The sequence below is a fragment of the Brachypodium distachyon genome, chromosome 3, assembly GCF_000005505.3.
Source record: "Brachypodium distachyon strain Bd21 chromosome 3, Brachypodium_distachyon_v3.0, whole genome shotgun sequence".
Lineage (NCBI taxonomy): Eukaryota > Viridiplantae > Streptophyta > Magnoliopsida > Poales > Poaceae > Brachypodium > Brachypodium distachyon.
The window spans coordinates 4948852-4963022 of NC_016133.3; the positions used below are offsets into that span (position 1 = coordinate 4948852).

General features: G+C 50.4%; 1 protein-coding gene across 1 annotated transcript; it reads left to right on the top strand.

Moving 5' to 3' along the window:
- Positions 1 to 4578: 4578 nt before the first annotated feature.
- LOC104583961 (BTB/POZ and MATH domain-containing protein 1) lies at positions 4579 to 5517 on the top strand. The gene has a single exon (XM_010238006.1). The coding sequence runs from the start codon at positions 4579 to 4581 to the stop codon at positions 5515 to 5517; it is 939 nt and encodes a 312-aa protein (XP_010236308.1).
- The last annotated feature ends 8654 nt before the right edge of the window (positions 5518 to 14171 follow it).

Below are 14171 nucleotides of genomic sequence, written 5' to 3' on the forward strand. Positions count from 1 at the left end.
TCCTTCGCCGTGGAGGTGTGGTGGATCCCGGCCGCCCACCGGCAAAAGGACCTCTTGTTTTTTGTTTTAGGATTTTCAATGTCTTTTTCAAGACGGCGAGGCGGCAGCGACATCTTGCAGCAAGAATAAGGTTCTTCACGTCATGTCTTCGCTCTGGCGGTGCGCCTAGCGCCGGCGGAGGGCGCGTGGAGCTGTGTGTCCAGCAAAACCCTAGGGATCCGGCCGGCTTTTCGTGTTTTCGGCAAATCCCTTGGGACCCGGCTTGCTTTTCGGGTTTCCAACAAATACCTTGGGTTTCGGTCGGCTTTGTGTTGTTCGTGTGGCTTCAGGTCTGGCTCTTCCGATCTGTGGTTCTCATCTTTGGTGATAGTTGCCGCTCTGCCCTGCTCCGGTGATGGAAGGGCAAAGACGGTGGACCGTCTTCGGCTCGTTCTAGCGCTTGTTTGCTGCCATCGATAGGTGGTCTAAGGACCTATTCGTCGCAAGAAAATAAACTGTTGTATCTTTTGGAACGTGAATCAAAAAATTACAACGATTTTCGGAACACCAAGATTGTTTAGACTATGGCATTTATTCGATCCAATCACCTCAAACTATTTTTAGAAACCATGATTGTTTAGACTCTCAATTCGCAATTGCATCCATGTTTTAATTAAAATCTTACATTGCCAGCTTATATATATTCACTTGAATTGCAACCATTTTTCTACTTAATTGCACAAACTTAATAGTGCAATCGCAGCATGGACGGTGTGCAATTGCAATCATTTTCTTTTTCTACTACTGTTAGGTTACTAATATGCCTTTTTGTTCACACTTCTATGGTTGCAGTGGTCACGTGGTATCAGATGCGCGCTTGATTATGTTGAGAAAATCTGCTCTCTAGCATCCTCTATCCTATAAATCTTGGTATCTGTTTTTGCACCTGTAGCTGTGCAATTGACATTTTTAAATTAATTGCATGAAGTTTTATAATTGCAATCTCAGTTCTTTATGCGGTGGATTTATTTTGAAATTGCATCACGATGGTTTCTGTTTTTGCACCTGTGCTAGCTGTATAATTGCAATTTTCTAGAATCTCAGGTGCAATTGCATTGGCTTTTATCATGTGTTTTATAGATCGTACATGTGGTCTTCTTCTTTTCTATAGTATTAGAGGGTCCTATCGTACATGTGTTTTACCGTGGGTTTAATTAACGTCTTTACTGCTTGTGGTTTTTTTTTTGCGAGTTGTCATGGTCCTAGCCCGCAGGTCAAAAGGTCATTTGTTGCATGCCTTTTGTGTTTGTTTTGCTCAAAATTCTTACAGGGTTGTGTTGATTCTTTTTGGAAAATATCCCAGATATGTAAAAAGAAGCAGGCACTGCAGTATAGTATGGCGTGATGGGTCTCTTTAAATTTTATCGGAAACTATACTATGATTCTTTTAGGTGTGCTTGCAGATGTTTCCCAATTTTTTTTCTGGTCTGTACTGGCCTGTCAAGTTTGATCCTTATGTTTCTTTCTTTAGATCTTAGTTTAGATACTAAGAGACATCAAAGACGAAACTATAGTTTTTCAAAGGGAGGAAGCGTGTACAAACTATAATAGCGGCCGGCATCAGTTTTTTATGCCAATATCTTTGTCACGATGTTCTGTGTCTGCTCATGTGCTCTTTTTTCTGTCAAGTTTAGACTTTTCTTCATCAGCAGTTTCCTCGACTGAGATACGGAATATACACCCCCTTTTGAGATTGAACAGAGTGTTACGAATTTTTGACCAACAATGCAATTATGCATTTCCATCGGCTGTATAGTTGGTCATCTGAGTGCTCTGATTCTTCTAATAGAACTGGACGGTTCTTTTATTTCTACTCCATGCCTGGATCCAATCCAAGCTAGACTGTCCTCGTTGTTTCTTGGGACAAAATTAGATTTTGAACAGTGGGTGAGATTGCACTAACATTGCATCATTCTTTTTTTTTGTTCTGTTCCTATTCCTATTGTGGCTTTTGTAGCCAATGATCCAAGTTTTACCTATAAACTGTTAATGTACTTGTACTTGTTAGGATAAGCACACCAAGTATATCACATTTGACTATATGAACTATTCTTAGTATTTTAGAGTTATTCTATGGTTCTATGGTTCCTCATGACCAACTAGTAGGGTAGGAGTTACTAATTTTGTTCTATTAAAACTTCTTAATTTCTCTGTACTGTGATAACCTTTTGGGCTTATTTAGGAGAGAAATAATATTACAAGAAGGAATTTGCCACCTGAGATCCTTTGAGGAGGTCGACTCACTAGAAGAATCCAATGTGATAAGTGAAGAAGATGAGCTCCTGGAGCAAAAATGGAGTAAATTTGCCATGGAGATATCAAATCATGCAAACATTATTCTCTCGGCATTGAATGTTGGCTTTTCCTCTTTGTTTTCAGTCTGCTTGCTAGAACTCCTTTAGGTTGATTATAGAATTTATACTTTCTAGTTTTCTTCAGATGTACCCTAAAGTTAATAGTGGCTCAATTGCCATGGCTGCATGGACAGTTGATTTGTTGCTTGATCTCATGGTTGTTGGTATCCTTTGGTTCACACATCTATTGATGAAGAGCATCAATGCGCCTTGTTGTTTGTGTTAAGCTCTAGGTTTGTTGTCTTTGGATGGTCTAATCATGTGTTCATATATATGGTTACCCTATCATATACTCCCTATGTGTGACGAACTAAACACTTGTCCTTAAAGGATATATGCTATATTGCTGCTAGAATGTGATCCTTTTTTTGCTGTTACATAGTCACTCAGGTATTCCTGGTTTTTGCTCAAAAAACCATATCCATGTTTTTCTACGGCTCATATTAATCTGACTGGTTTTTGATGAATTAGCAGGCGCCTGTTTTGTAGCAAGATTTCAGGCGCCTGTTTTGTAACAAAATTGTAGGTGCCTGGGCATTAGACAGACCCATGATTATCATTAGATTTGTTTCTAAGTGTTCCTCCCACCACTCCGCACCCCAACCCCAACTGTTTCGCATCTATGCTGTTCCACACTTAAACACCCATTGCAGAAGTGGATTCAGTTCATTGGATCCCACGTGAAATATTCAGTTCATTGGATCCCATTTTTACGGCTGAGATTTAGATTCCTGACATACTGGTGCTTCTTCTTAGGCATCGGTCCAAAGCTCCAGGGCGGCTCAGGGAAGGAGCAGCGCGTCCTGCAAGCCACAAAGAAACGATCAGTGTCTCCCACACAAAAACGAAATGATCTAGAGAAACACACAAAAACGAAACGCTCAGCCGCATGCCAAGGAAAAACACGGCGCATCCTCGTCCGCAGCGGAAAAGATAGGGATGGCGCCGCTGGCCGGGGGGCCGGGTATCCCTCGGCGGCTCCTTCGAGGACAACATGCTGTTTTCCTAAAGTTGCTCGACTTACTATTGCAAAATAGTTCAGTCTACACATTTATATTTTCTCAATCATACAACACATTATTGGGACAAACAAATATAATTCTTACAGTGTGAACACCCATCATATTGTGACTCCGTGCTCCTACTCTTCTTTCTTATGCAAAATCAGTATGTTTACATTGTAATATAGTGTCGTATAATGTTTTATTTGCTTCATAACATTCCATTTTCCGCACATAGTCAAATGCATTGCCCATCTTTTACACCCGCACCATCGTGCGGGAAATCCACTAAACTCCATTACATCACTTTCCCAACACATTCTGTCTCCGTTAAAAAAATACATGACAAGTCAAAAGCCTCGCGCACGCGAAAACAGTTCGGCTTAGGCCAAGCTCCCATGTGATCTGATCCCCAAGCGGCGGCTGTGCGGCTTCTCCCTCCGCCGGCGCGCCGGTGGTCTGTCCGGCCTTCGATGGCTTCCTTTGCCGTGGAGGTGTGGTGGATCCCGGCCGCTCACCGGCGGAAGGACTTCTTGTTTTTTGTTTTAGGATTTTCAATGTCTTTTTCAAGACGACGAGGCGGCAACGACATCTTGCAGCCAGAATAAGGTCCTTCACGTCATGTCTTCGCTCTGGCGGTGCGCCTAGCGCCGGCGGAAGGCGCGTGGAGTTGTGTTTCCAGCAAAACCCTAGGGATTTTTCGATCTATGGTTCTCATGTTTGGTGATAGTTGCCGCTCTTGCTCTGGTGATGGAAGGGCAAAGACGGTGGACCGTCTTCGGCTTGTTCTAGCGCTTGCTGCCATCGATAGGTGGTCTAAGGACCTATTTGTCGCAAGAAAAAAAAACTGTTGTATCTTTTGGAACGTGAATAAAAAAATTACAACGATTTTCGGAACACCAAGATTGTTTAGACCATGGCATTTATTCGATCCAATCACCTCAAACTATTTTTAGAAACCATGGTTATTAGATAAATACTAGACTTTGCAGAGAAAGGCTGCCTTGATCTGTAATTAGAACTCTTTTCCTGGTATTTTCTCAGGGGGGGAAAGGAGTTGTAAATCGTGACCACTTGCCGAGCACGTACTGGGGAGTGGGGAGTGAGGATCGAAGGATCACCAAACCGTACCCCTCCCTGGTTCTTCCCAATCCCCACCACGTCTCGATCGGAGCTGCCAGCGGATGGCCCAGCTGGAGTTAAGCCGTGCGTGCGCCTGGGAAGATGAACCGTCGACCCCGAACCTGGCCAGTTACCTTCCTCCAGGCTCCGCCGGCCGTTCATCTCCCAACCCGTCTATATATTCCCCGTACGCGCACAGAGGTTTGCATACACGCTCTCCTTCTGCAGTCGTCAGTCAATCACAAACAAAACCATGGCACCAACGACAGCCGCCGCGCTCGCCGTCGCGGTGCCGCCGTCCAACATCGGCGAACATCTCCTCCGCCTCCTGGAGAACGAGGAAGGCGCCGACGTCACCTTCCAGGTCGGCCGCCGCGAGTTCGCCGCGCGCGCACGCGCTCGTGCTCTCCGCCCGCTCGCCCGTCCTCCGCGCGACGCTCTCTGACGAGCAGAAGAAGAAGAACCCCGTCCTGCGCAGGATGGTTGTACTCGTCGAAGGCATTGGGGAGGCCGCCTTCGAGGCGCTCCTTCACTTCGCCTACGCCGACGCACTGCCCGCGAAGACGACCGCCGAGCTTCTCGGCTCCGGATCCGAGACGACGGTCCGCGCGAGGATGGAGGCCGCGGGGGAACTGATCGCGGCGGCGGAGAGGTACGGCATGGAGAGGATGCAACTGCTGTGCGAGCGCGCGCTGTGCGAGGCCGTCGCCGACGCGGAGACCGCCGCGGCCACGCTGGTGCTCGCCGACCGGATCGAGTGCCAGCAGCTCAAAGCCTTCTGCGTCGAGTTCATCGCGGCGGAGCCTGGAGTGCTGCGGGGCATGATGGGGACGGACGCGTACATGTTGCTCAAGGAGTCCTGCCCGGTGGTTCTCGTCGATATCATGGAGAAAGTCGTCGCCGCGCTCGATGCGCAGGCGCAGGGTAATTGCAAGGGCTCGTCGCCTGCTCCTAGCAAACGGCGCAAGTCCATGTACGATCTCCCTTTGATTGCACGGTGAGAGAATGGAATGGAACGGTTTCATTTCAGGAGAATGGAATATAAAGGAACGGCGTAAAGTCGTTTCTCGCGGTGAAGGGTTTTGCTAACGCTCAGTCGCCTGAGACATCTTTTCTCAGTCGATTCTGTTTACCTGAGATTTGGGCATGAGTTCTGTTTGAGATCTAACACGTGATTTGCTTGCGTACATTTTTTCTTGAGCAAATTCCTTGCGTACATTTGCTGCCGGTCTGTTTGGCCGAACAGGCCAATTGAGATGGATGGGCCTGCGGCTGGTTTCAGCCCTGTTTGCACTATGTATGATCGTGGTTTTTTTATTTGTGTAGTGTGGAAACCAATGAGTTGTGAAACCGTGTACGAGTATACATTTTTGTCTCTGCGTGGCTACATTTGACCTCTTTTCTTTTTGTTTCTAGGTAGATTTTTTTGGTTTATATATACATTATGTGCAAGTCTAGGATTTCTATTGGGACCGCCTAATTCAGTTCTCAGTGGATACATAGGGGTCTACAGTAGCAATCCAATTAGCGTCGGACTCTAATGTGTATTTTTGTTTTGCATTACTTTGTTTTTGTGTTGGAGTTTGGTGTTGTATTTTGCAACCCAATGAAACGGAGAAAATTATAATTGCAACCGAAAAATTATAGGGACAATGTATACCGTGCAATGCGGAAAATTAGGGTGCAACAAGAAAATTTATAGCCGCAATAGGAAAAGTCACGGGTGTGCAACTAGAAAAATTATAGCCGCAACCCTATGCAATGCGAAAAATTATGGGTGCACGGAAAAATTACATCTGCAACCCTATGCAATGAGGAAAATTACGGTTGCAATAGTTGCAACCCTATGCAACGGGAAAAAACTAAGGGTACAATTGAAAAAATTATAGTCGCAACCCCAAGAGAAAATATATGGGTGCGACCGAAAACATTATAGTCGCAGCTTCATGCTACCGAGAAAAATTTCAGTTGCAACTTTTTTTAGATTAATTTTGGATGCAACTTTTTTTAGAGTAATTTCAGTTGCAATTGTGATAAAAAAAATCGTTGGCAGACATCTGGAAGCATACAAACAAAAGGCCCATTGCTTGTTAAAAAAAAAGCCGGCCCATAGTAGCTAAGCATTCGTCAGGCTAGCCCAAAGGTGTTAATCTAACTTGTTGTTTTCGACAACAATTAGAGTAAGGGTGTCAATGCTCGATGGCACAAATAAGGGATGTTAGGAAAGGCTTCGAGGGGGTTGTTAGCCAAGGGCTTGGGCCGAGCAGATCTTTCCAAGACAACTTTTGGCGAGAAGTTCGTCGGGGCCGTCTCGTACTTGGACCGAACGCGTCTTTCCAAGTATCGAGGTTAGGATACCCTCAGAACTCTAACCCAACCCCTTCTCCTTTGAGCCCGCGCCAACCAAGGTTAGCTCGAAGCCTCGAAACTAGAGTCCACTAGAAGGTTTCCTCAAGGCCGATTGACTTTCAGTCGAGAGCGGCGCGCGAGAGCGAACCTTAGAGGGAGCACTCTACCCCTCTCCCCTTGAGTTTATTCAAGGAGAGTGAATGATACATGCCCCCATGGGGTATTTATAGCCTAGGGGTTCATGACAAAAAGACCATGGCTACCCTTTAGGGAGAGAGAAAAATGAATGCAAAGTGGTAAAAGTAGCTGCTTGGTCCATACCTTTTGTGTGCACCATGTGAGAAAAGTGGGACTTGGTCCATGGTCCACCATGGACTAAGAGCCCCCTCCTCACACCTTTCTTGCCCCTACTCTAGCTTATTTGACCTTTTGACCATGGCATGAGAGGCTTGATTTGTTGACTTCTCTTCCTTTGTCAGGTAGGATTGATCGTGCCACATGGGCGTCTTAACTAATGCTTGGGAAATGTTGACTTAGTCGTCGCCACGTAGGATTTACGGCCCGGCCCATATAAGGATTTTATTTTACTACAACAGTAGCCCCCTTGATCTGGAGGCATTGAGAATGCCTTCGCGTCAACATCTGATGCGAGACTCTTGAGTCCTGTTCTTGTATTCGCAGTGGCGTCTTTCATGAATTCCCTGGCTGGCTCCCTTATGAGAAACAGAGGGCTTGGTGATTTTCCTGCAAAGAAATGGAGCCTTGGGGGCGTTGCGGGGAAATTTCATGCCCATGGCGATGTTCTCTGCGAGAAATCGAGTTTCGGGGGGTATTTTAGCAAAAATTGGGACCCTAGGGGCCTCTTTGCAAGAAATCCGGTGTCCAGGAGGACTTTTTTTGCAAAAATCAGGGGCCCTGCGGGCCTCCTCAAAATTTGCAGGGTCTTGTTGGCAATTTTCCCTAAATCCTGGGTTTTTCGGCAAAACTCCCGAAACCGGCCGGCCGCGCGGCCCGCCGGGCCCACGTGCGCGCGCGAGGTGGGCCGGAGTCTGGACGGGAGCAAGGACGACGATTGTCGCCGGAGGATTGGCTTGGGCCCGGACGCCTAGGAGCTTGCTGGCCTATAAAATGGAGCCGTTGGACACTGTGAAGCTTCACACCATACTCGTTTGGTTTGCCCGGTGCCGAAGACGCGCTCGGCGGCATTCGGCACTCCTTCGAGGGCTTGGTGTAGTAGGGAGCTCCACAGGGGCGCTAGCTATTCCACAGCGACGACGGAGGTTGTGTTGGTTGTTGGGGGACCGCCGCGGACGCTCTCCATCGTCGAGCCTTCGTGGGAGCGCGGAGCACGTTCAAGGCTGCTCGGGGCGAGGTGTCGATTTTGGCTCCAAATGCTTCTGGGTGACCCTCGTTGTCGGCCGCGCCCCTCCTGCTCGTGCGAGGGTGAGTGGAGCTCCGTGGCATAGGCTTTCATGCCCTTTGGTCGCCGCCGAGCGCGGCGCGGGCACGTCGAGTGCGTCGTGGCGAGTGCGGGAGCATGTTGGTGAAGGCACGGGGGCGCGGCGTGGCGTGGGCACGGCCTGGCGAGGGCGCGCGCACGGGCACGGCACGGCACGGCGCTGGCGCGGCCTGGCAAGGGCGCATGCACGGGCACGACACGGTGTGGGCGCGGGCGCGCGCAGGACGGTAGGGCGAGGGCGCGGCGCGCGCACGAGCCCGGCACGGCGAGAGCGCGGCGCGCGCACGGGCGGGGCACGGCGCGGGCATGGCCTGGATGCGCGGCTTGGCGAAGGCGCAGTGTATGCGCGGCTGGGACGCAGCCGGGCGGGCGTGTAGGCACGGGCGCGGGAGCGGCTCGGCAGGAGGGCGGCGCGTGCACGGGCACGGCACAATAACAGCGAGGGCGTGGCTAGGCGTGCGCGTAGGCACTGGAGCGGGAGCGGCATTGCGCCGAATACCATGCGTGCAGAGGAGGCGGCCTCCTCCCCTCCCTTCCTGCGTTGGGCTGGCCGGATGCTTGCGGGGCCTGCGGCCCGCGGGATGGCCCAACTGGCCCGGGCCTCCCTTCTGTCTCTTTTTTTTTGACGATGTGGACTGGAGTCTCTGGCCCGAGGAGCTTGGCTTCTTTCCTTTTTTTTTGTCTTTTTCGGAATTTTTCCACACTTTGCTAATTTTTTGCGGGTCTTTTTGCAGGTGAGATGGCGGGACCCAATGTCGAGCGTCTGGTGCGCGAGCCGTCGAGGGGGTTTTCTGCGGCGCAGCTCGCAGCGAACCGACCGTCGCGGAAGCAGAAAGTCTCCTTTCGCCCTCATGGTGTCCCTCCCTTGGTTCCGACACCGCCAGTGGACGGCGGAGGTTGGGCACACGACCACCTTCTCCCTTCGTCAATGAGCCCCAAAGATCTTGCCCAGCTGGAGGAGGCCGAATACTTCCCCAAGGGGGATGGTATCCTGCCCGATGGCGAGGAGGTGAGGCTCGACCAGCGGCGGCATCAGGGATGCATCGTGGCATTCTGGGCTTGGTTCCATGCTGGCCTGTGTGTGCCTGTTCACCCCTTCTCGTTGGAGTTCCTGGAAACGTACGACATCGAGTTGGCCCAGCTTCACCCGTCGACGATCGTGAGGTTGAACGTTTTTAGGTGGCTATGTGAGACGGCGCTTCACGAGGAGCCTTCGATGAAACTTCTGCTCTTCTACTTTACCGTGGAGGTGAGGGAGCTGCTCACTCCGGACGGCTTCGCTCTGAGCGTCTTTGGTTCGGTGAACCTGAGGTTTCGTTCCAGCTTTGGGGACGACTTCCTACTCATGCCGGGGAAGAGTGCGGAGAAGTTGTTCGTCAAGTGGAAGTCCCAGTGGTTTCTTCTTCGGGCTTCGAAGACCCGTCTTCGGCACACGGGTGATCTCCCCCGGCACTCTGGGCCGGAGGTCTCAGGGAGGTGTCTCACCCCGGCGATCCTTGGTCGGCCGACCTCTGGAAGGCGGCCAAGATCAAGGAGGTATCCGCCGAGAGGAGCTTTCGTGACCTCATGGAGGAGATGGTGATGGCGGGACGCTTCATGACGAGGAGCCGTCCGAGGTTCGAGATTGGGATCCCTCGATCTTTCTGTCCTCCACAGCTCGTCACCGCACGTGAGTGGCGCCCCTCTCCCCTTCATCCTTTAATTGTTTTCCCTTGTGAAGATACTTAACAATTTTGGCTTGTCTTTTTCAGCGACGTTTTCCGAGGAGAGGGCGGCGTTGTGGGCCGCGCAGCTGATAGGTCCGTACGGCGGACCGGAGCATCGCGACTACGAGACCAAGATCAGCGAGGGGGGATGCCACAACATCATCGTGAGGTGCTTCGGGAAGATGGTGCCAGTGCGATAGGACCCGAAGCTTGGTCGCCTTCTCCGAGTGGGCGATCGCTACTCCCGCTTGGCCACACTGTCGATGTTGGCGGTGGGGTCCAAGCTGCGGGACTCCTGCGGGAAGGCGACGGCGGGAACGGCCATGCTGAGCTTGGCGGTGCCTGTCGCGCCGGTCCCCAAGATACCTCGTCCGTCGAGCGGATGCAAGAAGAAGGCTCCCCCGATGTAACGGCCCATGAGCAACCCTTTTCCTCTTAAGCCCTTGTGGACTGTTTTGTAATTGAATTATTGTCGTCATGTTGTCATGCTCATGTCATCATAATTATTTTGCCATGTCATTAGCGTCATGTCGCATGAAATAATTATTCGTTTGCACGAAATGTCGCTTCTTTTGTATTGTCGTGTGCTTGTCTTTTTGTTGTGTTTCTAAAAGCCTAAATTATTTTATAGAAAATCTAATTTGGGTTTGACAAATTATTCCGGATTTAATTAGACCTAGTCTATCGTCTCTTAATTTGTTTCGAAAATCTAAATTGCAAAACCTGTATTTTGTTTGAGGTTTTTGTTGGCCCAAAAACCCACCTAGCAAACCCTAACCCTAACTATTTAATCCCCTCCTCTCCTTTTCTTTTTCTTTCTTTTTCTTTCTTTCCTGGCCGCCGCCGCTCATCTTCTCCCCTTCTTCTTCTTCCTCCCGCTCGCCCCCTCCTCTGCTCTCTGTCGCGTGCGCCGCCAGCGCCCGGCTCCGTCTCGCCAGCGCCGCCTGCCCTCTGCGCAGGCGCGCCTCCCCCTGCTCCGCCGCTTCTCTGCGCCCCGCGCCGCCTGGCCGCGTCCGCCCCACGCGCGCCTCCGCGTCGCCCCCTCACCTGCTTCCTCGCCGGCCACTCCGCCCTCTGCGTCCCCGAGCGCCTCCCCTGCTTCAGCGCCGCCGAGCCGACCACGCGCGCCGCCCGCCTGCTGCTCCAGCGCCACCACCTCGCGCGCCTCTTCCCCCTGCTCCCGTTGGCCGCATCGCCCGCCTGCCCGCGCCTCCACCTTGCCCGAGCCGCCCCCTCTCCTCCTCTCTCCCTCTCCCCGCGCGTCGCCCGGCTCCCGTGGCCGCCCTCTGTCTCTTCCCGCGCCACCACCCCGCGGGCGCCGCCTACCCTCGCTCCCCGCGCCGTCGAGCTCCTCTGCCCTCACCGCCGAGCGCCCTTGCCTGCTGCTCCCCACCGGTGTGCCTCCTGTGTCCCGCAAGCTCCGTCGCTGCGGCTCCTCCACCACGCCGCCAAGCTCCTCCGGTCGCCAGCTCCTCTGCCGCGCGAGCTCACCGCCGGCAGCGCATCTTCTCTGCCTCTGCCCTTCTTTTTCCCCACAAAACACCGGCGCCGCCTACCTTGCTCCCCCCCAGCTTCGTCGCCGGTCACCTCTTCTGCCTCCAGCCCGCAGGCCCAGCAAGCCCAAGCCAGGTCCAAGCCCAGGCCCGTGGCCTTCTTCCCCTTTTTCTTTTCTTTTTTGTTTTCTAAAATTAATCAAATCTTGATGTGTGGGCCCTGCCTGTCAGCCGCTTGCTGTTGCCGCTGCCCTGAGTGTGTTTCGCCGTGCTGCTGCCCAAAACCTTGCTGTGTGCCGCGAAGACCGACGAACCACGAAGATGGAGCAGTGAACGACTACCTTTTTGTGAACGACTGTGCCGCGAAGACCGACGAACCACGAAGATGGAGCAGTGAACGACTACCTTTTTGTGAACGACTACGTCGCCTACGTGAACAACTACTTGGAATACGTCGACCACGTGTACGACTACCTCGCCCGTACGACTACTTCCTCTACGTCGACTACTTCGTCTACCACGCGACGCTGCAACGAGTCCAAGGTATAACGAGCGACCGTTCCGTGGCGTAGATTCATAGGTTGCAAATATATGAAATGCGTGTATTGTATGAGATGCTCGTGTTTATATCGATAGCACTGGCTGCAGGTACGTCGTTGCCACCGGCATGTGCAACCCCGACCGAGTCATTTGTTTGGTGTGTCGTTCTTGTTTTAAAGCATGCATCGCACCTATTCATGTCATTGTCATGCATGCTAATACAACTATCACATTGTTGTGTGTAGTTAATCAATTAAACTATATTCCTTGCATATGAAGTTGTATAAATGCTAGGTGTAGTGTTTTCGGACTCCAATTAACTTGGTAAATTATATATCTCGGATTTACTTTCGGAATCCTTAATATGACATGCATCATCCCTATGGCATGCATCATTCCTTGATTGTGCATATTAACTACCACGTGTATCTTGTATGCTTATACTTTCCTTTTATGTGGTGGATTTGCTTCTTCTTCGCTAGTCTTCGATTCATACGACGACGACTACACTTGTGTTCTTCTTTCAGGATTCTTGCTCAATTCCGGGCAATTGAGTACTCCAGGCTAGCAGCCCTTCCTTGACCATGTTGATTGTATCTATTGCCTCTCCCTCAATCTTGCATTAAGTTACGATCTCAGTCTTGTCACGATGCCTCTAGGTTGCATAGCTTGTTAGTCAGCTCTACTTATTGCCCCATGTCTTGTTACTTGTCCTATTACCATGTCACATGTTTGTTGTTGTTCTAGTTCTTGGTCATTAGATGTCATGCTTAGTTGCGAGTCTGGTGTCCTTATATGTAGGGTTCCACAATTGCTACATCCACCTGCTACTTCCTGTATTTTAATTGCAATTATTAAACTATGATCTGACATTAAACTGTAACAGGGCAACGATGGGAGGCCGTGCTCTAACGCAATGGTGTTTTGTTCCATTGGCGCCGACCTAAGGACTGAGCTCTCGTTTTCGCCGACCCAAGAAACTTCGCGCTAACCACTCGTGGGAGAATATATGGGTTCCCCCTCGGCTTAGTACTCGTTTCATAGCTCTTCCAGGGGCCACATAGTTCGGGCGTTCCATTTGGCATTTGCATTGCATGCACACAGAGATTCGTGAAGACTTATTGGTGACTTTGCATTCATATAGGATTGCGGCACTAGTGTGGAGTGGTCATTCTGTAGACACTGAACCACTACCAGCTGTCCACGCAACTCTTGAGTCCGTACGACGCTTCGGCCAGGCTCTCGTTTCGAATTAGACTCAGTTGGGTGGTTCCCTGGATTAGTTGTGAGGCTTGGAAACGTCGTGTCGCCCAATCCTGCCGACACACCTTTTGTGTGTTCCTACTCGAGTGGCAATAAGGGTTGGAGGAACGTGTACGGGTAAATTTGCACACCTTGCAGGGATAAATCTTTCGGAAAGCCGTGTTTGCGGTTATGGACGACATTGTTGGTCATTACTTGATCATAGAGAACTCAATCAATTTGATTAACTTAATCTCTTAAACTTGAGTAGTAATTAGCCTTTAATCATGGATATGTTTAAAACTGCTTAAGTGTGAGTGTTCTTTGGATTGCTTCCTCACAGGGTGTTGAGGGGGTGATATGAGGATTGTGTTGTTTGGTGTTTAGTAAATAGGTAATCACCTTACACCTGGTAGCCGCTTCTCATCTTCTCATTAGACGTTGTTATTAGAGTGTCTCTCCAGATATATCTGCTACTGCATAACCTCACTTTACCCTCTGAGACATGTTGCATACTAGCATAGATCTCCACGTAAGTCTTGCGAGTACTTTGTACTCAGTTGCTTTGCAACGTTGTTTTCTTCAGAGGTTCCAGCAAAGCAGGTGAGCCGCTAGCTTCTTCGTGGAGCACGACGTTGGGTTCGATGTTTAGCCAGGAGATCCAGATCAGGGTTCTGAGACTTGTGGCGGGTTTCCTTCCAGCTTCCAACCTCTTCAGGCCATGCTGTATTCTTGTTCGTACTCGGGCATAATTCGACTTCCGCTGATCTAATGATGTAATGTTGGGACATGTGTCCTCTCTTTGTAATATTTGTTATTCTGCTCCTTGTATGAGCTTTGCAATTACTCTCTTCTGTATTGTTTTG